This window comes from Netta rufina (genome assembly GCF_964035555.1).
Source record: "Netta rufina genome assembly, chromosome: 20".
NCBI lineage: Eukaryota > Metazoa > Chordata > Aves > Anseriformes > Anatidae > Netta > Netta rufina.
This window is the reverse complement of record NC_140144.1, coordinates 1,323,996-1,349,148: the sequence shown is the minus strand read 5'-3', so window position 1 is coordinate 1,349,148 and position 25,153 is coordinate 1,323,996. Positions and strand designations below refer to the sequence as shown.

At 56.7% G+C, this 25,153-nt stretch overlaps 2 protein-coding genes across 3 annotated transcripts in view; both read left to right on the top strand.

The window, feature by feature from the left end:
- The window catches only part of EXD3 (exonuclease 3'-5' domain containing 3), a 295,919-nt gene extending 283,712 nt beyond the window's left edge, over positions 1–12,207 (top strand). For both annotated transcript variants that reach the window (XM_084299220.1, XM_084299219.1), the window contains exons 21-22: positions 3,247–3,340; positions 11,748–12,207. In XM_084299220.1, coding sequence (XP_084155346.1) covers positions 3,247–3,340; positions 11,748–12,061 — 408 coding nt within the window. In that variant the 3' untranslated portion in view covers positions 12,062–12,207. The remainder of the gene's footprint in view (positions 1–3,246; positions 3,341–11,747) is intronic.
- An 11,069-nt stretch (positions 12,208–23,276) lies between these two features.
- On the top strand, positions 23,277–23,734 carry NRARP (NOTCH regulated ankyrin repeat protein; the record flags this gene model as incomplete). Its single annotated transcript, XM_084298980.1, has 1 exon — positions 23,277–23,734. Exon 1 carries the CDS (start codon positions 23,390–23,392, stop codon positions 23,732–23,734), a length of 345 nt encoding a protein of 114 aa, XP_084155106.1. The 5' UTR covers positions 23,277–23,389.
- Positions 23,735–25,153: the final 1,419 nt, after the last annotated feature.

The window sequence follows — 25,153 nt, the reverse complement described above, 5'->3', positions numbered from 1 at the left end:
CTGTCTGGGGCAACGGCTAATCACAATGGGTCTGGGGAGACCAAGCCAAGGAGGAAAAACCCATCCCTTCCCCATCACAGAGGCTGTCCCCAGCTGTCCTGTGCACCAGCCACTCACAGGAACTGCTCCAAACCCCTGTGTGGTGAAGCTGGGATGCAGGAACCGCACCAAGCCTAAGGCCACCACCAGCCCCTGCATGGCACCCAGTCAGCCTGGCATTATCTAGGTGGCAGACTACCCTGCTCCCTTCATTTCTATAGTCTCATTTTGGCAAGGAATTAAAAAAAAAAATTAACTGCAATTTTTATTACAGCTAATTGGCACTGCTGCTAAGTGGCTTATCAAGCTCTGGAGCCTGCCCTGTGCTTTGGCAAGCTGAGGGTGGTGAAGGCCCGGAGGCTTTGGAGATGGCAAAAGGCACATAGCAGAGCATCTAGGAGCCCCAAGCAAGTGTGAAATGCACGGCCACCCTAGGCAGCCAAGGTGTACATGGCTCTGAGGGGTGGATTGCACCTGGGTTGCAAGGATGCTGGATTTCAGGAAAGCAGAGAAATTTGCCTGAGGTCACCCTGTGCACCTGAGGGAATGAGGGCCCCATGCCCCATGCCCAGCACGCCCACATTGCAATGATAGGCTGCATGAAACAGAACCCGGCCATCCTCACGTGTCCTGGCCCCTTGCAGCCACGCAAAGACTTTGGGTGGCTCTGGAGGGGCAGAACTAGTTGTTCCCTTTTTCAGTGTCACCTAGGAATCCCATCACAGGGAAGGAAGCACCCTGGAGAGCAGCAGTGTATGAAAGCAGCTTCTCATGCACTGCACATGGTGTGACAAGGCAACAGCAGACCTCAGGGAGCAGGGACAAGGCAATGCAGAGCAGAAGCACAGAGCAAGTGGGAGCTGCAGCCAAAACTCCTGAAGCTAGAGGCTGCAGCAGGACAGCTCTGGTGTTGAGGCAGCCCTGCAGGTCTGGCCTGCGCAGGCTGTGAACTCCTAGAGCCCCAGAGGGATGGTCCTGTCCTGCAGCATCAGCATCAGGTCAGCTCCACTGTGCAGAAGCTCTGAGGTTGTGCAGTCCTAGGGCAGCAGGTGACACTTGTTCAAGTAAAAGGACATGGTCTGTCTCTCCCTTCTCTGCCCCGGATCCATCCATGCCCCTGTTCCCTTTTTATCTTTCATCTTTCAAGGGATGGCTCACAGGCACAGCTGAGCCAGGGCAGAGTTGGAGAAGGAAGAGGGAAGGCAGGAGGCAGAGGAATGAATGAGAACCATGAGATCTCCAGCTCTGCCTAGTCCAGGCAGTCAAAGCCTAAGATCAGATCAGATGGTATCGGGCAGCCTCCACCTGTTATCATGTCACCTTCCCGCATGTGATGTTGGCAGTGAAATTTGAAGTGACATCTGCTTTATGATCTGATAACTCAAAATGTTGATCTGGCCCCTCAGCTGAGCTTCTCTCAACTGAAGTTCTCTCAGCTGAGATCTTCTTTCTGCTTTGCTGGGGTTTCACAGTTTCACTTCCTCTGGGTACATGACTTATAACATGAGAGCCCAGAGGGCGCCTGGTTTTGGCATGGAGCCGGGCAGGCTGGGGCCACATGCTGCTCCAGGACAGGGGTCCTTGGGATGCATCAGCATCTGCTGCTCTCCCAGAGTGAGTGAGAAAAAGCAGGACTGGGGAGCAGGAGAAGGGTGCAAGCATCTGAACCACATTAGAAAAAGCAGGAGATGCCTGATGCACACAGTCATGCAAATGAGGGGAGTTTTGCAAAATTAGCTTTTGTGGGTGATGCAGAGGCTCCCAAGTCACTTGGGTGCTTTCAAAACAGCACCACATCCATCTCCATTTGTTTTGATCATGCTGCTGCTCTGCCAGGCTGGAGCAGGGGTTCAGGCTTTGAGCACCAAGCAGCATAACATGCAGGCAGGCTGACTGCTGCCTTCAGCCTATCCAGGCACCCCCTCTCCTCCTCCTCTCCATCCCCAGCAGTGTCCAGGGGGCTGCAAATGCTTTCTTCTGCCAGGCAAGGAGAATGCTGTGGCCATGCTGCTGCTGTGGAGGCTGCAGGGAAGGGGCAGAAGCTCTGCTGAGCTGAGGCCACACAGGGCTAGGAGGACGCAGCTGGGATATGTGGCCCCCACTGCACAGCTACAGTGGGGCTGTGCCCACCTCAGGCTCTGCCTTCAAGGACCAGAGCCTGGCATCTTCTCGTAGCCCAGGCTGGAGACTGAGTGTTGGTTTAGCAGGTGCTGCAGAGGATGCAGGTAGAAATCCCTCCTCCTGCTGCGGGGCAGATCTGCCGGGACATCGTGGCAAGCTCATTTTCAAACAAATCACCCTTACTGAGACAGTGTGTGGGAAGCAGGGGCATCTTTGCACCTCCCCGTGACCCTAGCGCTGTTCCAGCCAACACACCACAAACACGCAGAGCTGCTGAGGGCCCGTGCCAGTGCCCACTCAGGCGGTGGAAAGTTTTTCTGGTTTCAACAGGCTTTGGAGCAAACCCCCAGGCAGGGAACTTGTTCTGGTTGGTGAAGTTATGCACCTGTCTCACTGCTTTCCTTGCGTGCAACATGCCCAAAACACTCTGCAAGAAAAAAAAAAAAAAAAAAAAAAACAGACCCTTAAAACAATCATCCTGCTGGTTTCCACTGCCTTAAAATGCTCTCAGGGAGGGTAAGGGGAGGCCGAGCACATCTGGCTGCCAGCTGTACCCTGAGCTCTGCCCGAGAAGCCTGGCAGGGACAACCCTGGCCGGACGGTTGGAGACTCCCATGGTAAACCAGGAGTCAGGTGGTGCATGGGCCAGGCTGTGGCTGCAGCCCAGGTGGCCGAACAGGGCAAGCCGAGACCTCAACACATCTCAGGGTCCACAGCCATCCTCCAAAGCTTTAGTGAGATGCAAGAGAACAAGTCATGAACCCGCAGCCCAGCCTTTGGGTGTCTGCTTGATGTTTCAAGGCAAACCTCAGTTTCTGGTGTTTTCAGGCATCATGTAGGACAGGTATGGCTTTACCCAACTTAAAGATATGGCACCTCTGGGATGGAGGATCTTGTGGCTTGTACATCCCAGAGTTTTTGTCCACTTCCATTGTGCGATCCCCACTCAATGGGACAGGCTGTGCCTCAGTTTCCCCATGCACGTGAGTGGGAGTGCCCAGTGATGGGGCTGTGTGCTGAAGGTATTTTCTTGGGCTGTAGGTGTCCCAGCCACCATCTCACCACCTTCCCTCCCTCTTTTCCCAGGTGTGCAACTGCAACAAGTACCTGAAGGTCCCAAAGGAGAGGATGAGACAGCTGGTGGAGGGCAGCAAGCACTCAGCGGGGGACGGCAGCACAAGTACGAGTGCGGGCAGCGGGGGCTGGGTGGGGCGGTCAGAGACCAGGGTCCTGCAGCTGACCCAGGGCTGCGCACACCCGCGTGGGCTGGGTCCCTCCGATACGGAATGGGGACCCTGGCACCAGGCTGTGGCCGGGTACAGATGTGGACCTGCTGAGCTCTCCCAGGCTCCTCCTTGGCCATGCTCATGCACGTCTGAGCACAGACATTGCCCCCCAGCAGCCCCTGCAGAAGAGCTGCATTGCCCAGCAGGAGCATGGCTGGGTTTTGCATGGGAAGGTGTGGGGTGGGTGAGATGCCAGTGGTGGCTCAAGTGTCAGCCTGAGGCCATTGCTGCCTGACTTGGGAAACATGGCTGGGGCTGCAAAATGCCTCCACGCTGCCAGTGGTTGCTAATGTGCAACACAGTGCCTTTCTCACCTTCACAGAAGCTGTTAAACTAGGTCAGGCTGCAGGCAGAATGAGTTAAGTGCTGCTACTGGCACGGGGAGCGTAGTTTGGTGTCATGATGAATGCTTGGGAAATGTGTGCTCACCCCACTGCACCCCTCGAGCCTGGGTCTGCTGCCAACCCTTGTACTGCCCGTCAGCATGCCTCAGTTTTCCCATTTTCTCAAGCTGGGCAAGGCACAGGCCACTGTGTGCTGCTGGGTGGCTGCAGCTTTGCCAGGGGTAACACACGTGGCCCAGAGGATGAGGGACGTGGTGAGTTTTCACATGGCGCCAGCAGCCTGGGAGCACTGCACTACCCCAAAGGCCAGGGCATCCTCTCCATGGTTTCTCTGGTGAGGGCACTCACTGTTTGTGTGTACCCAGGGACCAGCCAGGCCTGTTGAGCCAGTTCTGGAGTATGGGAAATAGCAATGCTGTGGTTTGCATTCAGGCGTGTGATCATTTTCCCCATCCCCCTTCAGAGGGGTTGATGGCACTTGGGGGGCTCACACAGCATCTCTGCTCCTCCACAACACCTCTGTGCCCCCCCCCTCACTGCTCCAGCCTTTACACCATGTCTGCAAGACCCCCACACCTCCCTGTGCCTTGCAGCCTCTCATGGTTCCCCTGCTGCAGAGGGATGGGGTCAGCAGGGACCCCATGCTGCTGCACCAGGCAGGAGCACCATGTCAGGCATAACCACGCCAAGGAGAATCCTTCACCACAGAGCAGTCAGTGGCAAAGAAAACACCACAGCATCCTTGGGGGGGTGCTCTTTTGCTGCAATGGAGTTGCAAAACAAAAGCTGATTCACCTGGGCTGTGTCTGTGCCCAGGAGCAGCCAGGTGGGCACGAAGTGTGGATCTCACCAAGCCTAGAGCAGGGATCCCATGGAACTGCCAGGAGGTTCCCTGTGTCTTGCCACACTGGGATTTCTGTTTCTGTTCAGACTCTGCTTGGGTGCTGCTGGGATTGAGAGCATCAGCATGAACTGAAGTAGGCTGTCCCTGGAATGGCCCACTTTGTATCAAGTTTTGGGGAAGAGAAGAAGAGAAAGGATGTGATGATGATGTGCCACTGTCAGGCAGGTGGTGGGAAAAGTGGCAGCAGTGGGACAGGCCAGACAGCAAGAGTTCATGAGAAAAATAACAATTGTTTTCCAATCTCTGTTGCATTTTCCATCTGGTGGGAGTGGGTGGAGGGGAACTGCTTGGCTGGCCCATTGCAGTCCCAAGCTCAGCTCTGGCCTGGGCCTCATCAGTTCAGATTTATCCCCTTGGCCCATGGGCAGATGCTTGTCCAGCATCCTAAGCCTTGGCAAGAAACCTTGCACCTAGGTTGCAGGGAACCTTCCCCCTGACACAGCCATACTTTCCCTGCATAAGAGCTTGGATGGAACTGCTGGAAACTGTTTCAAGCCCAAACAGCTTTGCCCTGTGATGCCTTTTTTCCCAATGGGGTGCCCAGAACAGCTTTTTTTTTTTTTTTTTTTTTTTTAGGGGTGGTGAGGAGGGCAGGCTCTGTGCCTGGAGCAGGCTGAGGATGGGGGAGCAAGAGGTGACAGTGCTACAGGTCCCCACATGGCACAGGCAAGATGTGATGTGGCTGGAGGCTGTTGGCAGCATACGGGCTCCTGAATGACCCAGGTGGATGGGATGTGTCACAGGCTCTCGTCCAGCCAAGGGAAGCTTCTTGCTTAGTCACTGTGGTATAACTGGCTGGCACGGTGCCCTGGCACTTGGGGATACTCTGCCAGATGTAATCTGGTCCCTGGGAAAGGCAAGGAAAGGATGTAGCCCTCTAGAGCAGGTTAGGATTTGACAAACAGAATAGGCTTCTTTCATCATAAAATTGCCTCATTCCATCTGAAATATTTCGTAAAACACAAAAACAACCATTACTGCTTTGCTTGGAGCTGTGCTGCTAACTAAGTATGCCAGTCTCCTCGGGTGTTTGTGTGCTGCCACGTGTCACTGCTGCATGAGGGAAGAACTGATAGCAACTGGATGCTCTACCAGGAAAAATCACATAATGAGCCAACCCCGCAGCATTGTCTTTGTACAGCCTCTGGCCAATTTCTGCTTAAAAACCCTCTCCAGCTCCCCCACATGCAGACTGGAGCAGTCTGACCCCATCAGCCCTTGCTGCCTTGGGAAGCCCTTGTTCCTGCTACATGTGATGCTGGTTGCTGGACATGTCCTCACTGCCACTCCAGGATGGAGAGAGGCAGAGGAGCAGAGCAGGGGGGTTGGGTATCCTGAAGCAGCATCCTGGAGAGCCAAAAACATGGCAGGGCTGGTACTCAACACCTGTACCGCCCCTCCTCCATGCAACCTGCAGGTGCAGGAGGATATGTGCAGCCCTATGTGCTGCTGGAGGAGCAGCCATGAAGTGCCCCCGCAGTGAGGCAGGATGGCATGGGGTTGGTGGGGCTCCAAGCAGATGGGCTAGGGCATCTGCTTTGTCCCCCCAACCCTGAAGCCATAACTCAGGGTTTTCTCCCCTGCCCTCAGCTCCAGCAGGGGCTGTGTGGGGTGTGCAGGCAGGCAGAGGAAGAGCTGCAAGACTGCAGTGAGCAGGGAAGGAGCACAGCAGCTCCCAGCCAGGGCTGAGCCAGCACAGTGCCGCACCTGGATGTAGGTGGGCATGGGCTGGCCAGATAGCTTTCCTCAGCCTGGTGCTCCGATGCACCACAGCACATCTTGTGTCTAAAGCCTTGAGGATGGATGTGCTTTTTTTATGCTCTGCTTCCCTGATCTGCAACATTTGGCTTTGCATCAGGCCAGTCTGACTGGCACGTGGGAAGGCATGCAGTCCCCGTGCTTTGCTGTCCCACAACGGCTCTCACACTTGTGGAGAATCCCATGCATCCCTGCTGCCTCATCCATAGCACCAAAACTGGCATGTGGGGGTGGCCAACACACCTTGCATGTGTCCAGCTGCTCTACAGTTTTGGGCAGGGAAGGACACCAGTCTTTAAGGGCCTGCACCCATGGGCTGCGGGGCTTCCCAGCTCAGACCAAGCAACCAGGAGCTCATCCCCCAGCGTGCAGTGTTGTGTAGGAGTCTTTCTCACTTGTACCTACAGATGGGGCAGGGATGGGACTGCAGAGCTGCCACACAGAGTTGGGAGCAGAGGCTGCGGTGGGGACATGTGCTGGGGCCACACAAAGCTTTGCTCCTGCCTGGCCACCAGCTTTGGAGTGCAGAACTGGTGGGGTTTGTTCCCATGGTGGCATGCAGAGATTATAGCAACTGAAGGTGCCCCTTGCCTTGAGCTCATCCTCCCGCCACCGCCCTGGGAACGTCTCAAGAACATGACCAGGCCAGGTTGCACAATTCCAAGTCCTTTGTCCTTTGCTTATCTGACTTTGTGAGGAGGAAAAGATAACCAGGCATCTTCAGCGCCCTGCAATCGAGTGTGTTTCTCAGGCTCGTAACTCCTCTTATCAGGTTCAATCTCTTACCACGGCGAGGTTTCCCATGCACCTTTGTACTCCAAGAATGCTCCCAGGTCTGCTTTCAGACTTGTGCAAAGTCTTTACAGCATGCGCTTTCTCCAAAACACCTAATCCTTAATTGCCTAATTATGGACGAGTCTCCCGTGTGTGTGCACGATGACAGCTGGGTGTGGCTGTGGGGCTGTGGGAAGGGTTCAGCTTGCACAAGCACTGCTGGAGCCCCAAGTCTCTTGGGCTGGGGCAGGAGGCTGTGGTGAAGGATCTGCCTAGGTGACACAGAAGGACCCAGGCTGGAAACAGGTCCTGGGGGCAGGATACAGTGTAGGAACAGGCAACTGGGGGTGGGGGGGTAGGGAGGGGGCATTACCCATTGGTGCTCTGACACTGAAGCCCTGAGGGTTCCCAGGGCACCCACACATGGGGACAGGTTGTTTGCAGCCAAACCAGGGCTGCATGGTCTGAGAAAGGGGAACGGACACAGCTTCACACTGGGTTTCATCCTGCTCCATCCCAGCTTCCCAGGCTCTCCTGTGCCCCCATCTCGCAGTGGGGGGAAGAGGGAGTGTCTCAGTGCAGACATAGGGACTGCAGGGTGCTAGTGCCACTGTCATGGTGGGCTTGGAATACAACCCCACAGCCCTGGTGGCCTCTCTGTGTGGGGGGTGCACATGCCCCACCCCGTGCCCCCATCCCTCCCAGCGGGTTCATAGTCCCTGGGCTGTGGGCAGGATCTCTCAGCAGAGCACGCAGCCCTTTTCTTGGGTCTCTGGAACAAGACCACCCTCCTCCATTGCAGCACCTGAGTCTGAGGCCACAGGATCCCTTCATGCTGTGTCCTACCTGGGGCACCCCACTGGCTCCACATCCCCCTGGGTGAAGCTGCCACTGGTTTTAGGGCACCAGCACCCATCCTGTGCCCCAAGGCACAAGACATGGCCTTGCAGTGGGTCTGACAGAAGGGGGTCTCTCACATGCCAGTGGGCTCATGCCACCACCTCCATCCTGGGGCCCTGGAGTCCATGGCAGTGGCTGGGGCAGGAGGAAGGGTTCCTGCGGGGACAATGAGCATGTCTCTGGGCTGCAGAGAGCTGGCTCCCACTGCTGGGGGTGGCCTTGCTCAGCCAGGTGGAACTGATGCAGAAATAAGCAAAACTGGAGTCCTGCAGCATCCTTGCTCCCCTGGGCACAGCCATGTTCTCTGCGAGGATTTATCAGGTGAGGTGTTGTTGTGGGGAAGCTACAGCTGTGCTTTGTGTTTATTTTGGGGTCATAAAGTCACAGAACCATAGAAAATCCTGACCCACAAGGATCATCAGGTCCAACACCTGGCTTCGCACAGGACCACCCAAAAAATCAGACAATGTGTCTGAACATTGTCCAAATGCTTCTTGAACTTTGTGAGGCTCAGTGTCATGCCCACGTCCCTGGGCAGCCTGTTCAGTGCCCGACCACCTCTGGGTGCAAAACTTTTCCCTAACCCCCAGCCTGACCCTCCCCTGTCCCAGCTCCATGCCGTTCCCTCGGGTCCTGCAGAGCTCAGCGCCTGCCCCTCCGCTCCCCTCGTGAGGGAGCTGCAGGCCGCCATGAGGCCTCCCCTCAGCCTGCTCTGCTTGGGGCTGAACAAACCGAGGGCCCTCAGCTCCTCACACGCCTTCCCCTCCAGACCCTTCACCATCCCTGTAGTCTTCCCTTGGAGGCTGTCTAAGAGGCTGGTGTCCTTCTCTTGTGGCACCCCAAGCTGCACACAGTGCCTGAGGTGAAGCCTGGCTCTGTCATCCCTGGGTGAGCAGGGCATGAGGGGGAGAGGTGAGCAAGAGGCAAAAGAGCTTTTTATTTTCAAGATGTTTTATAATGGGATTATTAGTTCCCAAGAGGTGTTTCTAATTGATTTGGTAAGGAATTGCTTTCATTTCTCCTCCGCAGAGTTGCAGTGGGAATCTAGCCTCTGGTGCAAACTGTCACAGATTTCATGAAACCACAGATCTGACACCCGCCCCCCCCACCCCAGCATGTTGGAAGGACACATCCGTCCCCCTGGCCCCACGCTCCCCCCATGTGCCATTTGCTCCACCTCTGACGGACTCAGCCCCCGCTTGGGGCTCAGGGTACAGTGTCGGGGTGAGCTGCAGTGTGGCCCCACTGGAGCAACATTGCATGGGGAGAAAGAACTCCCTCCTTCCAAAAATGTCCCTTTTTCCCAGGAAAAAACTTTTTTTTTTTTTTTTTTTTTTTTTTTTTCCCCAAGGATCTGCCCTTTTCACACCATGGTTTTCCTGGTGGACACTGCCTGGCCAGCACCCTGCGCCTGGTGCCCAGCAGCCCTTTCACTGTGGTGAGGGGAGCACAGGCATCTTCAAAAGCCCTGCAAAGAATTCGGTGGGAGGGGGAGAGGGGGTTTTACAAGCTCCTATTCAAAAATGGTTACTTTGAAGTGATGTAGCTTTTTCAACCCTTTGAAGCACTACAATTAGGAGGGGGCTGGTGCAGGCATAAGGCACAGCACTGGATGACTATCACGGCCTTTCTCTTTCCTGGGCTCTTAAGGGACAAACTTTTCCTCCCTGCCTGCCTCTTTCTCACAAGCCACCTACCAGGGGGGTGAGACTGGATGTCTGGGGAACTGGAGGTCTAGCAGGGAAGGAGAGGTCTCTGATTTGCTTCGCCAACTGGCAAGAGCCAGGGGGATGCTGCTGCAGGCAGCACCAGGGTGGATGGATGGAGCATGCCCAAAGGGAGTGCAGATTGCCAAGGGCATCGAGGCTGACTGTGCCCTCATGCTGCTGGGGCTGAGATGCTGCAAGGTTGGGAAGGGGCATCCGTGGCATGGGAAGGTTTTCATGCAGCATCAGTGCTGGCTGCTGTCACTGTCACTGCGATTATGGTTGGATCCATCCCATTGGGGTCCTGGAGTCCAATACAGTTTTGGTGCTTAAGAACAGAACAGGCACCATGAATAGAATAGAGGAAAAGAGTATATTTTTGTCTGCATGTTATGAACTGAGACTGAAGGAAAGCAAGTGACTGGCCCAGGGTTATCCAGGGTGACTGGTCCACGTGCTTGGGGCACATCCCATGGCTTGGCCTTCCCAGAGAGCTGGTCCCTGTGTGGCCTGGCTGAGGGCTCCCGTGCCATCAGGACACATGGGCTAGGGGGAGGCAGGGATGGGATGAGAGCTGCACTCCCTCCCCAGCCTCCCACTGGTGGACTCTGTCTTCCAGAAGCCCCCAGGAATGAGGATCCCCACACACACACACACTATCCTCACTCCAAGCAACTCGAGGATCTTAGAACAGCCAGATGTTTCACCGGATGTGAAAATTTGTAGAAAATGAGAAACTTTTTTTTTTTTGATTGTTTGGCTTTTTGCATCTTCAGGGAGACTGTATAGGGTGGCTCTGATGGGACAAGGTGGCCATTATGGGGTAGCCATTTAGCCTTGCTTTCTCCCACCAAAATTCCTGGTGTGTTGGTATGCAGGGACAAGCCAGCCAGGACCCCTGGTGCCCCCTTCAGTGTGGCTGGCCCCCAACGAAGTCATTTCTGATCCTCAAAAGGGGCAGGTTGGAAGCCCCAGAGATGTGGCTGGAGAGCTGCAAGATGCCTTTTCCTTTTATTGTCTTAATTGATGCTGGGCAGGGCGAATCCCCCCTGCCAAAATGAGTCATCCCAGAGCAGTGAGTGCAGCCTGCCCCATGTCCCCGGCTGCCAGGCATCCTGATGGATGGGAGTCAGCTCAGCCCTCGCTTCCGCCGCCCGGATCCAGTGACCCGCCATGCCCCAGCTGCGGGGACGCGAGCGGTGAGAGCCTTCACCGAGCTGCCAAAAACGCTGTGGGTTTTGTGGCACTTTGGTTGTGATGGCAGCAATCCACCGGCTCGGCAGGAACACAGTCAGGGCATGCAGGGACAGCACATGGGACACGTCCCCACGCAGTGCCCTGAAGTGACCCTGCCCAGGGGGGCCAGGGTGGTGCAGTGGAAGGGGATGTCACACATACCCCAGTGCCCAATACACCCAGGCAGAGCAGGAGAGCTTACGGGGGTCATGAGCAGCGCTGACAGCTGTTAATGGTGTATTTTTAACCATAACAGCAGTAAGGGCCTCTTTGCCATTTGCATGCCCAGCAATGCAGCTGCCTCGTGGGGGAACAGCCCATCTCAGAGAGCAGCATTGCCTGACATGCATCAGGGAGGCAAAACCACTGCACCCCATACAGCTACACAGTCACTGGTGCAGTCCCCCAGCCTGGAATACCACCAAGGCTGGTCTCCAGCAGCAGCAGGACATGGTGGAGGAGCTGCTGGGAACAGGAGGCTGCACTGGTGCCATGCTCAGGGCAGGCAATCTGGTGCTGGTGCTGGTGATCACCTCCCGAATTCATGGGGTGCTCTTCCCCAGGTTGCAGCCCTGAGGGGATAGCAACTCCTCAGTGAGGGTTGTTCCTGTGGCTGAGCACAGATCTCGCTCGTCACACTGGCGGATGATTGTTTATCTGCTGTCTCCTGTCCCTGCAGGCTGCTCCACACCGTGCGAGGAGGAGTCCAGCCGGACCTGTGATGCTGCCCAGCGCACTGAGACCACACAGAGCGAGTGGCTAGAGCGAACAGATCCATGTGGGGCAGCTGTGGGACTGGAGGAGGGCACGACCCTGCAGGTTGCTGCCATCCCCCCTGGGGTGCTGGACAAAGCTGAGCTCACTGACTTCTACTGCTGCACCCGCTGTGGGAAAGTGTTCTGGGAAGGGTCCCATTTTGGACGTGTTGTCTCTCAGTTTAAGGATGTTCTTGTTATCACGGGGGATGAACAGAGCATCTACAAGCTGAGCTGAGAGGGGGACATGGGGCACAGGACAGCTTGGCAGTGGAACAGGGACCATGGGGATGCACTCCCCAGATATCCTGAGCAGGTTTGTATGGAGTGGGCTTTGGTTTGGGGGGGGCGAGGCTAGAAGGTGTGCTCACATTTTGGGCTCCACGGTGGAGGGGGCTGTCCTATTTGCAGTGGCAGAGTGATGGTTTTGGTGGTTTGCAACATGACAGCATTAAATCAGAAGCATCTGGAGAAGGGATGTTCAGCTTTATTTCTGCCTCCCTCCAGGCTGGGCATGGCAAGAGGGTGGCTGAGCTCTCCAAAATGCCATGTGGGTGCTGCTGACTCTGTGGCACCCACTGGTCTGCAGCACCCTCACACCAGTGAGGTGTGTCCCCATCCAACTGAGCCACACGCTGCTCTCCATGAGGAGGTCAATGGGGGGGGGGGGCGATCCAGCACCCTGCTCTGTGCCTTTCTGCCGGATGCTGGGAGCCAGGAGCAGCATCCCTAACAGCAGTGCGTTGAGAAAGCTTCTCTGGTACCCAGCATGCTCCCCAGGCTGTGGGACTCATTCCACATGGCTCTGCATGATGCCACCATCTGTCCCCAGTCTCCCTCTTGCCCTAGCCCCATCACCTGAGGCTCTCCAAGCTGTTCCACAGACACACTGGGTGGGCACAGGCTGAGGTGCTGAGCAATGCTTGGCAGCCACCAAAAACCCCTGTGGGTACACCAAGATGCCCTCTGGCACCTGCATCACCCTGCACCCCAGCAGAGCAGGATGGCTCCAGAGGGAGCTCCTGTGGGTGCAAGACACCTGGCCAGCTCTGTCAGCCCTGGGCAGGTCCATCAAGTAGCCCCCATGCCCAGGGCTCTGCGTGACATACACAGGAGTGGCAGTACAGCCTGTGGTCCCTCCATCACCAGGAGCCAGGGCTGCCAGTGGGACCACCCGGTGTCCAAAGGAGGCTGCAGGGGTCACTGGAGGAGGCAGGCTCCCAGGTCGCAGCAGCAGTGAGGTGAGGAGCCCTCACAGCTTGGTCCTGTAACTCTGGGTACTGTTGGCTGGCGTCTCCCGTCCCATGGACAGGCTAAGTGCACTCCACCCAGTAACAGAGGAGCATTTGCAACATTCCTCCCCTAATCCTAGTTAACTACCAGGCACTGATGTTATTGCTAACAGGGCCCGAGGGGCTCTTGGTTTAAGTGTGACATTTACAGACCGGTGAAATGCCTGCCCAGGCAGCTTACTCTGAAATGTTGACTTGCTTTCCCTCTCTGAGTGCTCTTGGCCATGCGGTGGGGAGGGCTCCTTCTCCGCAGGGACATTTCACCCAACGCTTCTTGATCCCCACCTGAGCCCTGTGGCAAAGGGGCCCAAGGCAACTCCCTCTTGCCTCACAAAAACACTTCTTCTACCCCCCTTTCCATGAGCTCCTGCTGTGACATTAGCACAGGCACCTATCATCTCTTCTTGGCAGTCCCTGCTGCACAGCTGGAGCCGGACATGCCACCCCAGTGAGCTCCTGCCACCACAGCTCAGCGTCAGTATCAGGGGCTTCCCCCGGCTGCTGACATTTCCATTCCCATCCCCTTTGCATTGCCATGATGCAGCCGTTTTGCTCCAGTCCCAATTAGAAGACAGCAGAGGGGAGTGGGGCTGCCATGGTGCTGCCCACCAGGGTTCCCTGACCAAAACCATCCTGTTTTAGCAAAAGCTCCACTCCCAGCCACCCCATTGCCTCCTTTCTGAAACGTGCCGCTCTGCAGCTGCTGGTGGCTCCTCCTGTAACCGCACCAGGCAGGTCGGCTGCTGGATGCTGGCACAAGCAACCCTCCCCACACGTGCATCAACACCTCAAGCCATGCGGTGCATAGGGGATTATTTCTCCTATGGGATTAAGCTGCCTTGTTCTCAGTCATCATCATTTATCCATTGATTCTTTCAGTTTCCCCACTCAGTTGCCTACGTATTTTGCATAACCTAAAGGAATTGTGTTTCATTTCCTAGTTTTCCAGCCCTGAGCTCTCTCTAGGTGGTAGTGCATTTTTCTTAATTCCCTCTTTATCTGGAATTGGAATTTCATCTTCCCTTTTACCCTGAGGTCATTTTTGCCTGTTTCTGATACAAGTTTGGGACCGGGCAGTGGCAGCCAAGAAGAAGCTGTTTTGTTAAACTGACATCTTTAATGGGCACTCCTGGCCTGGTGCACTGGCAATTGTTTACAGGGCTTCTAGTGCTGGAAAATCAGTTAGTGGAGGGACCAAACATGCATTCATGGGTGATGATACAGTGATCTGGAGACAAATAACCTGTTTTTCCATGGCCTGGGCCAGTCACCATCATTGGGACACAATGAACTCGTCCTGGGCCTTCCGGATGAGCTCCAGTATTGAATACCCTGTCAGCACAGGGCTTTGTGCACTAGGAAATGATCATCTACCCCTTGGGGAAAGTCTGAGTGGTTTTGTTACTGTGCCAATGACACCACAACCTCAGGCATCACCACCCTCCCTGCAGATGACATTACCTATGATAAGAGGTGTTCCTCCTAGATGTTGCTGGCAGATGGTTAAAAAATGCCTGTCCTCTATTCCCAAAGACAGCATTCAAAGCAATTGTGTTCACTCTGAGCAGTTGAGATTCCTCCAACTTGAGTTGTCCCTGGTGCTGTGGCAGGACTGTGGCCTTGCCTGGACAGGGACACGCACAGACAGAGGTGCTCTCAGTGTGCCAGCTGCACTCCCAGCAGCATGGACCATCATCCATGTTCTCTCATCCACCTTTGCCTCCAGCTCTGAAGCACTGGCTCTTGATCAGACCTTTCCCTCTCCATCTCTTTCCCATAGGTAGGAAGGAGATCTGGGAAAGTTGCAAACAGGGTCACTGCTGAGGCACCCCCAGAACCCACCTGGGTCATCCCTGATCCACATCCACCCCCTTGAGGATGTCCTGCTGCTCTCAGCCTTGGGCTGCTGTGCTGGCAGCTTCAGCCTGATGGATCTGAACAGTTGAGCTGTTTTGGGGTTTCTCCATTTGTCCCTGTGGGTCCAAGAGTTCTATTTGATGCCCAGAAGTGGCGTAGCACTGGTCATATCCTTATGCTCACCCACTTCTGATGCCAGTACTCTGCAGAACAGTCATCAGCTCAGCAACACGAGCCACCTCCTCCATGAATGCTCCTAGCTCATGCCTTGCCATGTCCTTCTGGGCAACCAGACCCCGCAGCTCCTCTGGAGGTGTAGGGACTCTGTGGAGAATCCTTAGAGCAGAGGGAGGACAAAGCTTGTGCTTCACCCACAAGGCAACAGCATCTCTGTGCAGACTTGTATATGTCAGCATCCTGCCACAGTTCAAGGAGGCTCTTGGGGTTTGCTCCGTGAGGGCAGAAAATGGGAACAGAATACAGCAAGACTGTCCCCAGCCTCAATGGTGAGCAACACATCTACCCCCTCGTGGGTAATTGTGTAATGACGTGAACCCCACTGGACCCAGGTAGGGGGAAATTTCTGAGTCATACAAACACCTGAGTCATCCCATCCCCAGACGGCAGTGAGGAGGCTGGAGCTGCAGCTATGAGCGCTGAGCCTAACGAGTTATGTTTTCAGACAGATTGTGGGCATTTTGGTGCTTTGTTTACTGGATTTTTCTGAGCCATGGCTTCATGCCTGTCTACCTGACTTTTGCACTGAAGACAGCTGGCTGGAGGGACAGCAGAGCAGCTGACCCTGTCCCTAGCCCTGGAGATGGCTCCTGGCCACACAGCTCTCTGGAAGGGGCCCCTCTGGTCCTTGGGGACCTCACAGGAGGTGCCCCTCTGGTCACTGGGGACAGCAGGGTTGCCTCCTGGGCACCTCTAGAAGTTCATCAGCCTTATGCCTCCCTGAATTTGGGGGCTGTGGCAGATCAGCCTCAGCTGCTGGCAGTCAGGTGCTCTGGGTCAGTTTCACCACAGCAGGATCTGGTTTTGGCCAGGAGCAGCCCAGGGCAGTCTTTGCATGTGGGCATGGCACAAAATGACTCCCGTGGGTCTGCTCCAGCTCAGCACTCCAGGGGATGCGAGGCAGTGGCTGAGACCCGGGTATACCCATGTGTGCTCAGCTACAGCACCTCTCCCTTCTGCTGCTTGAAGAGGAGGATGTGGAGATGCCATCTGTGCAGCAAGGTTATCTCCAGGCATAGACACAGTCAACATAAAACTCCAAGTCAGACCAGCCTTGAGCAGCATCCAGGAAGTAATAAATTGTCCGGTTTTCAATGGTGGATACACATCAAAGAGAATTAAACCAGCTTTTTAATCAGCCTGCAATATTGTTTCCCTATCTGGTTTCTTTAAAAAAATAAAAAAATAAATCCCATTGTCTGTGCCATACTAATGTTTAACATTTATTAGGGCAGTATTGTGTCCTTCATGTTTTTATGGGTCTGTTTGATCATGTGTTTGAAGGGCAGCTTGGGCAGCTCCTGCAGGGATACAGGCTCTGGGTGGCCTGGACGTGCCAAGAGCCGCCCGATCCCCGGGACACTGCACGTACACCCCAGATCTGCCTCTGCATTGCATGTCATGATCATGGAGAACGCTGTCATAAAGTGGTGCTAAGGAAGCATGTTTTTTTTTGTGCTGTCAAAGAAGGGCCTAGGCTGGATGAGAACACTGGAAAAAATGTGGTTTCCTTGGTGGCCTTTAGCAGCATCTCAGGATGTGTTCACCTGTTTTAGCATCTCCTGCTGAAACACCCGAGTCCTTCTGCACCTGCTGGGAGTGGGAATGCCGGCACTCCCTCCTCCCCCGGGGCCGGGAGCATTTTGGGGTGCAGGAGCAGCCACCGGATGGCCCATGAGTGCTGCCAGCCCTGACCCTGGGCTTTTCTGTTCAGTTCTGGGGTGGCTCCAACTGCCATGACCCCACGGAGCCCCAGGAACTCACACGCTGCATCGGATATCAGCCCAGTTCCTCTCCTCGCCTTGTGTATTTCTCACATATCCTTCGGAGTTTGATGGAGACAAGGTGTTTGGCACTTGGGCCAGTTTTAGTTTACAAATGAATATATCAACATTGTTCCTCATCAGGCAGGAATGTGCTTCCCTCCCTTCTCCCCCACCTTATCCCCATCCCCTTCCGAGCAAACTTCCTTCCTTGTGTAATCTGGATCGGAAACCTTGCCGCATGTTTGACCAGCTCAGAGGAATCAGCTCCGCTATCCCTGGTGTGATTTCATGGCTTCAGCCAGGGCCAGTCCATCCCAGCACACGGCAGGATGAGGGCTGGGGCTGAGCCACTCATCCTCCGGGCCGAGGCTCCCTCCAAGCGGGTGCTGCAGAGCCAGATGCTCTGACCGAGCTCCCAGTTGCTCGGCTGCCGTTTTCAAACAAACCAGCACATTTCTGGGCACAGACCCAGCCTTGGCGAGCCTGAGGTTGGCTGCAGGCTCAGGGCATTTTGCTGCCCTGTGCTGCTGAAATGCTGCTCCCACGGGCTGGGGTCAGCTCTGGCTGGGGGGCAGCAGAGGGGAGAAGTGTCAGTGCCATGTGAGAGGGATATTTGCATCAGGAAGATGTCTGCTCCCTGGGAAAGAGCCTGGGACCAGTCCTTTCTCATCAGCCTGCCAATATGTGGGCATGACTTTCAGGCAAATGAACTTCCATCCTCTAGCGTGTCTCACTCTATGTCCTGTAGAGAGTTATGGCTGTGTCACCCCTGAGCCTGCCCTGACCCTAGAAATATCCCCACAGAGCAGTCACTGGGTCCCCTTGCCAGGGTCAACAGGCTGTACCACATCTCCTGGTGGAATGGAGTGGTGGGAGCTGTGTGCTGATGGCCCCTGATCCTTGCATCCACTGCAAAGGAGCAGGCACGCAGAGTGACGGCTGTCTCTGGAGACACGGTCTCAAGCACAGTTTGGTCCGAGCGTGCGCAGCTGCAGCAGGGACATCAGCCAAGGCAATGCCACGGGGTGGCCCGCAGGGCCAGCAGCTGGAGAGCCCTGTGTGCAGCCAAGGGCAGGAGCAGCAGCAGCTCTCCACCTCCGAGTGTGTCAAATTTGGTGGCTGTTTGCCTGAACAGCATTTTCCTGCTGTCAGATATGTGGAGGCTGTAGGCTTTAGGCGGGGTTTGGACATCGTAAGTGCTGCAGCATTCCCAGCAGGATAAGACCCAGCACTGAGGAAGGCTGATAAGACAGGGATTGAAACCACTGCGTGGGCTGAAGGCCAAGCCAGAGTGGAACAGACGAGCCTGCACAGCCCTGTACAAGTCACTGCAGACCCTGAGGGGCATCGAGGTCCTGCTGCATAGGGCCACTTTGCAGGGCTGCTCCCTGGACAACGATGGACAATCCCCCCAAAGACAATGAGCACACATGGGACTGTGACCATGCTCGAGATGTGCTCAGGTTTTAGACCCTGTTTATCATGGGCTGGGTGGGAGGAACCATGTGGAGCATCCCAGCTGCCACCCATGGGAAGTGGCAGGTCCCCAGCACACATCCCTGCGATGCCCCCCATGGTGTGGGTGTCCCAGGGGGACCCAGGATGCCTGGATCCTTCTCTTGTCCCCAGGCTTCCCAGTCACTGAACTGCAACAGCTGCAGGGGACCTGCACACTTGTCCTTGCCACACAAGCCAAAGTTTCCTTTGCAAACCTCAGCTTCTTCAAGATCTCCCTGCCTGCAGTACTGGCAGAGGGATCGGCCCAGCCTGGGGCACTTTTCGGGTGTTGTTGAAGGCTCACAGTGTGTGATGTGCCCATGTTACCCAGCTGGTAAGGGTGCGAGGCTGCTCCCAAAGCCATCGCCCCACATGCTCCTGCTGTGAGCAGAGGAGGATTCGCAGCACTTCCCTGAGCACTCTCTTCCCTGCAGCTCCCTCCCAGGTTTGGGAAGCAGCCTCCCCGGGAAGGGCTCTCCTCCACCCACCCGGGCTTCCAAAGATGCAGCTATGGGAGGGAGAATGTTCCCAAAACCACGCTGCAAACAAGCAGCCTCAGCACCCAGCACAGGGCTCCCTTCCCTCCCCATGTCCTCTCAGCCAGGCAGGGAGCGCTGGCAGAGCCCTGCATGGCACCTCTGTGGCTCTGGTGACCCACGATGCGGACACAACACCAGCCTGGCCAGCCCTGGGCTGCAGCAGTTCCTGCACTGCCTTTGAGCTTCCTCCCAGCTCGCAGCAAGCCGAGAGTGTGCGCAGGCTGATTTCTCTCTTGCGCGCGCCTTTTGCTGGGTCTCTGTGCTGGGAAGAAAAGCTCTGGTCTTTCCCACGCTCTCCGACACATTTTAATGAATTAAGTGGGGGCACGCCCCCTCGCCGCCTGCCCCGGATCCGTCCCCCTGGCTCTCCGACTCCCTTCAAGGAGGCCTCCGGGGGTGGCTGGACTCTCGCTGCCTGTCCGCCTCGCCCGAAGGATGGGCACTGCCTGCTCGGCATTTTTGGAGAGGGCTCCAATGTACCCAGCCCATAGTGCTGAGCCTGGCGCGGCGGTTCTGAGCCTGCAGTGCCACCAGGAAAGCAAATGGAGGGGAGGCAGCAGTCCCTGCCCATCTCGCCCCAGACTCTCCTAAGCAGGGGGAAATTCAGTTGTCACGTCTCACGCCTCTGCGTTTCTCTGCGTGACCGTTCGCTAAATGCGTTACAGCACTGGGCTGCTTCTCCCCTCCTCCCCCAACCAGCGGCAGCGCCGGCGCTCTCTGCGGCTTCCCCTGTTCTCAGAAAGGAGCAGATAAATCACAGGGTGGGACTACTGGTTTTGCAAGGCACTGCTGAGTGCTGGGCGAAGAGGAATGCCTCTCGGGGCCTTCCAGCACACTCGCCGTGGCCCGTCTGGCCACCTGAAACCCTGAAACGGTGTCAGAAGGCTGGCCTGGCTCGCTGAGGGCCGCAGCAATGCACCCGGCTCGTCTCCGGTTACAAAACCAAAACACAAATTGGAGCTGAAATGCACGCTTTCAAAATTGCCTTTTTCTTTTTTTATTTTTCCTCTTTCCCTGGCCCCGTTCCCAGGCAGAGTCCTGCCCCCACCTGCCAAAGAGGGATATTTGCATGACTGGGTTCCTGCCCGGGTTGTTATTTTTCTCACCAGTGTCACTGGCAAATGCAGAGCTGCTTGTAAGGACGTAGCTCTGGCCGAGTCCCAGACCAGGAGGTGTGAGCAATTCTCAGTATCCCACGGCTCACTAAAGTGCTAGAGCACTGACAACTTGCAGGATTTGGCCCATAGCAGATGCTAAGCCAGTTTGCACCAAATCAGCTGCCCTGGGATATTTAGGAGTGGAAAGGACAGGGTGAGCTGGTGCCAGCAGAGACCCCACACCAGACTTCCTCTGCTCAGAGTGGAGAGGAGGGAGCCCCATGGTGCTGGAGCTGGGGGACCACAGCCCTCGCGGTGGGGACAGACAGAGACCAGCTGCAGGCACCCCGGGGGATGGTGACCCTTGTTTAGTGACCCTGGTCCGCAACTGCAAGCCAAGTGTCCTGGGTGTCACAATCCTGCCATTGCAGCCGCGGCACCGTTCAACTCAGGCAGAAGCAGCCTCATGAGCAGATGCTTTCCCTTTGCTGGGCTCTTGAGTGGGGCAGCTTCCATGGCCATGCAGCTCCAGCCTTCCCCGGGGGTCGCGCTGCCGGGGCCACTCACTTTGCCAGGCTGTGACAGGACCTCAGTGCAGCTCGGGGTGCGGGGCAGCCACAATCCCCTGTGAACCGTAGTGGCTCCAGGCACGTCCCTCCATTCACCCCAGATAGAGGAGGCCAAGGATTGCCACTCATGTCCCCCGCTGCCACCACAGCCGGGGCAATGTGGGGCAGGGCCACTGCCTCCGTCCTTGGAGGGGGGAGGGAGGGGGAAGTCTCCTCACTGATGTCATGGGACAGATCTGACTCAAAAACCCTGGGGCCACCACTGTGTCCTGTGCCGGGGGATGGCGGTGCCCACCAGGGCCATGCATGCAGCAGTGAGGTGTGCCTGCCACTGCTGTGGGGGCTCCACATCCCAGTGGTACGGGAGATGTCCTGAGAAAAGCTGCAGGGACACAGGACACCAAAATGGGGGGGGGGGAGGGGGCGCTGCAACCCTACTGCAGCAGCAGCTACCAGTGCAGTCCCAGCACCACCACCCCTAGTGATCACATCAAAACCCTCAGTTTTGTGTTGCACTTCCATATGGCACCTTTATATAGAGCGATGCACCTCAATGCGCTCGCATTCAAAAGATGTGACTGGGAGAGCTCTGGCTAGAGGAAATTAAATGGTGTGGAGTGGAGATAGGACTGAGGATGGGATGGTGATAGATATGAGACAGGGATTAGGATGGGCATGGAAATGGGGATTAAGATGGGAATGGGATGGGATGGGATGGAAATGGGAGTGGGAGAGGGATTGAGTTGGGCATGATGTGGGGGTGATACAGGGGGATGGTATGGGAATGGGATGAAGATGGGAATGAGGATGCGATTGAGATGGAGATGGGATAGGGATGGGGATGGGATGGTGACAGAGATGGGGGTGGGCACAGGCATGGAATGAGGTTTGAAATGGGGATAGGGTTGGGAAGAACTGGCTGCAAAGAATAGACCTAGAGGAGTGGTCCCTTATGGAAGCTGTCGGTCCCTTACATCGGAGTCAGGCAGGGCCGTGCTCACTTCAGTGCTGGCCTTGACTTCTGCTGCCAAGCCAAGAGCTGCTTTCACTGTCTGGGTGAGCCAGTGGCATCGCTGCTGCCTCGCAGCCCCCATCAGGCTGGGTCACCTGCCTCCAACAGACAAGCCAGACCCAGTGAGGAAACGAGCAGAGCACCAGCCCCAGTCTGCCCAGCCCCAGGGAAAAGCCACAGGAAAACACCATTGGGCAGCTCGTGGCCTGAGCTCACAGTGCAATCCATCCAAGAGCTCTCACTTGATCTGGGCAGAATTTGGCAGCTGGCTGATTTGTCCCTTTCCACCCCCAAAGCAACATGCCAGCAAGGCCAGGTGAGAGCCGGCGTGCTGGCATCTGCTGGCCGGCTGCGGGGGCCCTTGGCGCAGCACGGGGCTGCCATCGCCGTGTTTTATGGCACGCTCCTTCCTCTCCTCACGCACTTCCCGCCCTGCTCCAGCTGACCAAATGCCCCACGGAGGCGGATGTGCTGTCCCGGGGGGCGCGGAGTCCTGGGGAAGGGTCTCTGCTTTGCACCAGCCTTTGCCATTTGTTCTTCCCTGGGCCAAATGGGCGCCGGGGGGGCTCCATCCTTCCCAGCGCCGTGGTGCACCATCCTCGGTCCCCAGCAGTGCACGAGGCTGGGGGCAGCAGGCGGGAGACCTCGAGTGCCCCAGCACCGGCCTCGCCAGCACGTTTTTGCTCGATGAGCTGATTTTGTATCCACGCTCCTGCCTACCTGCAGTGGCCGCACCGCACAGCGCTCCCGCACCAGGAGACCCCATGCGCGCCGTGCAGTGGGTCCTAGCCCGGGCACGGCCCCCAGGGACCGAGTGAGCGGCACCGAGCCTCCCGGGGCCGGCTGCACCCCGCGGAGCCCGGGGCAGGGGCGCCCCGCATCTGCCCGCACACCGCTCCCGCTCCCGGCCCCGCGAATCCTCGCGCAGCTCCCGCGGCCTCGGCACGGAGCCCGCACCTCGGCCGCTGGTGCCCCCTGCCTGCGGCCAGCACGGCCGAGCCGAGCCGAGCCGGGGCAAAGCGAGGCGGGCCGGGCCATGCTGAGCCCGGCCAAGCTGAGCCGAGCCGCGCCGTGCGGGACCGCGCCGTGCTAGGGTATGCGGAGCCGGGCCGAGCCGAGCCGAGCAGAGCCGGGCTGTGCTGTGCTGTGCCGGGCCGGGCCGAGCCCAACAAAGCGGAATAAGCGAGGGCAGGCTCAGTGCCGCCGGGCCGCGTTACTCCGGGCCGGGCCGGGCCGAGCCGAGCCGGCTGCAGCCCGGAGGCACGGGGCCGGGCCGCGCCCGCCGGGGGGGTCGAGTCGGGTCCGGGCCGTTCCGGGCCGGGGGAGCCCCGGGCCAGCCCCTCCCCCCCGCAGCTCGGGAGTGGGGGAAGGGCGCGCCCCGCCCCCCGAGCGGCCGCTCCAATGGGCGAGCGGGCGGCGCGCCCCGCCCCCCGCCCGTCAGGCCGTGCTATTGTTATGCAAATAAAAGGGGGGGTAAAAGGCGCGGCGCGGGGCCGGCTCCGCTCCAGAGAGGCCTGGGCGCGGCGGCGGTGGCGGCGGCTGCGGGGCGCGGAGCGGCGCGGAGCAGCGCGGAGCGGCGGCCAGGACCCGCCGCAGCCCGGCCCCGCATGCCCGGCCGCGCAGGGTAGCGGCGGCCCGGCCCAGGCGGCGGCGGCGGCGCCGTCCATGCGGGGCGTGAGGCGAGCGGGGCCGGCGGCAGCATGAGCCAGAGCGAGGTGTCGCCGTGCGCGGCGCCGCCGAGCCAGCGCGTCTTCCAGGAGGCGGTGCGGCGCGGCAACACCAAGGAGCTGCAGTCGCTGCTGCAGAACATGACGAACTGCGAGTTCAACGTGAACTCCTTCGGGCCCGAGGGGCAGACGGCGCTGCACCAGTCCGTCATCGACGGCAACCTGGAGCTCGTCAAGCTGCTCGTCAAGTTCGGCGCCGACATCCGCCTGGCCAACCGCGACGGCTGGAGCGCGCTGCACATCGCCGCCTTCGGGGGCCACCAGGACATCGTCCTCTACCTGATCACCAAGGCCAAATACTCCGCCGGCGCCCGGTGATGCCGCGGGGCCGCCCCGCCGCCTTCCTGACATGTCAAAGCTGCTCGGACTCCGTGGTTTTTGTGGTTTGGTTGTTTTTTGATTGTTTTTGTGTTTTTTGTTTGTTTGTTTTTTGGCAAAGAAATCTGGGGCCCCGCAAAGATTTACTGAAAGCAAACAAACAAACACACCGCCATTTACCTGCTTCTAATTTTGTTTTTCTTCCAAGGGTTGTTTTCCTACTGTAATTTTTTTTCCATCTACCTCGGCTGCACTCACAGTATTCACGGTTTCAGTTTGACATCTGGTCAGATGCTTTAAAACGGTTGTCCCCCCCCTCCCCCCGCCCCTCCCTCCCCCGTAATATTTAATCCTTTCTCCCCTCTCCTCTAACACCCGTGGTGGCCTGTCCCTCGATTTTAAAGTATTCTGGCTCAGAAACGAATTCATTTCAACACCTCCCCAGATGCACCCACGTCGCCGGGCGGTGCTTTCCCCCGAGCCAGCTCCGACCACGCCGGGACTCGGCGCCAGCGCCCGGGCAGGTGGCTCCCGGCAGCCGCCGGCCCCGTCCCTGCCCCGGAGGGGGACGCGCGTCTCCTCCGGCAGGCTTCGCCCAGTGTCTTCCTACTGCTCGGTTTCATTTTTTGTTCTGTTTTGTTTTTTTGAGGCAACTCCATTGGAATATGACAGACTTGGTTTTCTCGCCCTGCCTGATTGCTTTTTGTGTGTGTGCTGGGTTTTCTGGTTTTTTTTTCTTTTTTTTGTGGGTGTCCGAAGAAAGTCTGCATCCTCAGCCGATTCTTGAATCCATTCAGCACACGTGAGATCACAGGAAAAGACGCTGAATCCTTCCTTCTGGTTTTGTGTGTGAAGGGAGGATTAATAAACCCTGAACTTTTTTTCATATAAAAAAAAAAAGTGAAATAAACTCTAGAGGCAGAGGATTTGCTTTTGCACAGAAAAGGGGCGCGAGCGCTCTCTGCTGCCTAGAGAGATGCCTGAAAACTACTGAGAAATAGTTTGGGAACTTTTTTCTTTTGGTGAAACTTGGATAACACTTCTCAATGCAGAATGATTCACTTGATGTATGTAGAGTCACCTGCCTTTTATACTATATATATATATATATCTAAGTATATATATATTTATAAAAGAAAGGGAGGAAGAAGAGAAAGCCACCCTAAGTCGCATTTTGAAGTGACTGCACGTATAATCGCAATGCTGCTTTTTATTGCTATGGCACAAGAACATCCATTTGGAAAATGCGGAAAATTTCAGAAGTCTCCTCTCTCCCCCTGGTCTTTCATCCCTCTTCTGTTTGTCTGCACTAAAACCAACCATATCACTGCCATCTCCCTGCTCTTTCCTCTCTTACTCCCTTTATCCAAACCATTACAATTAAAAATAGTTACCTGCTGTTTTTTTGGGTTGTGTCTT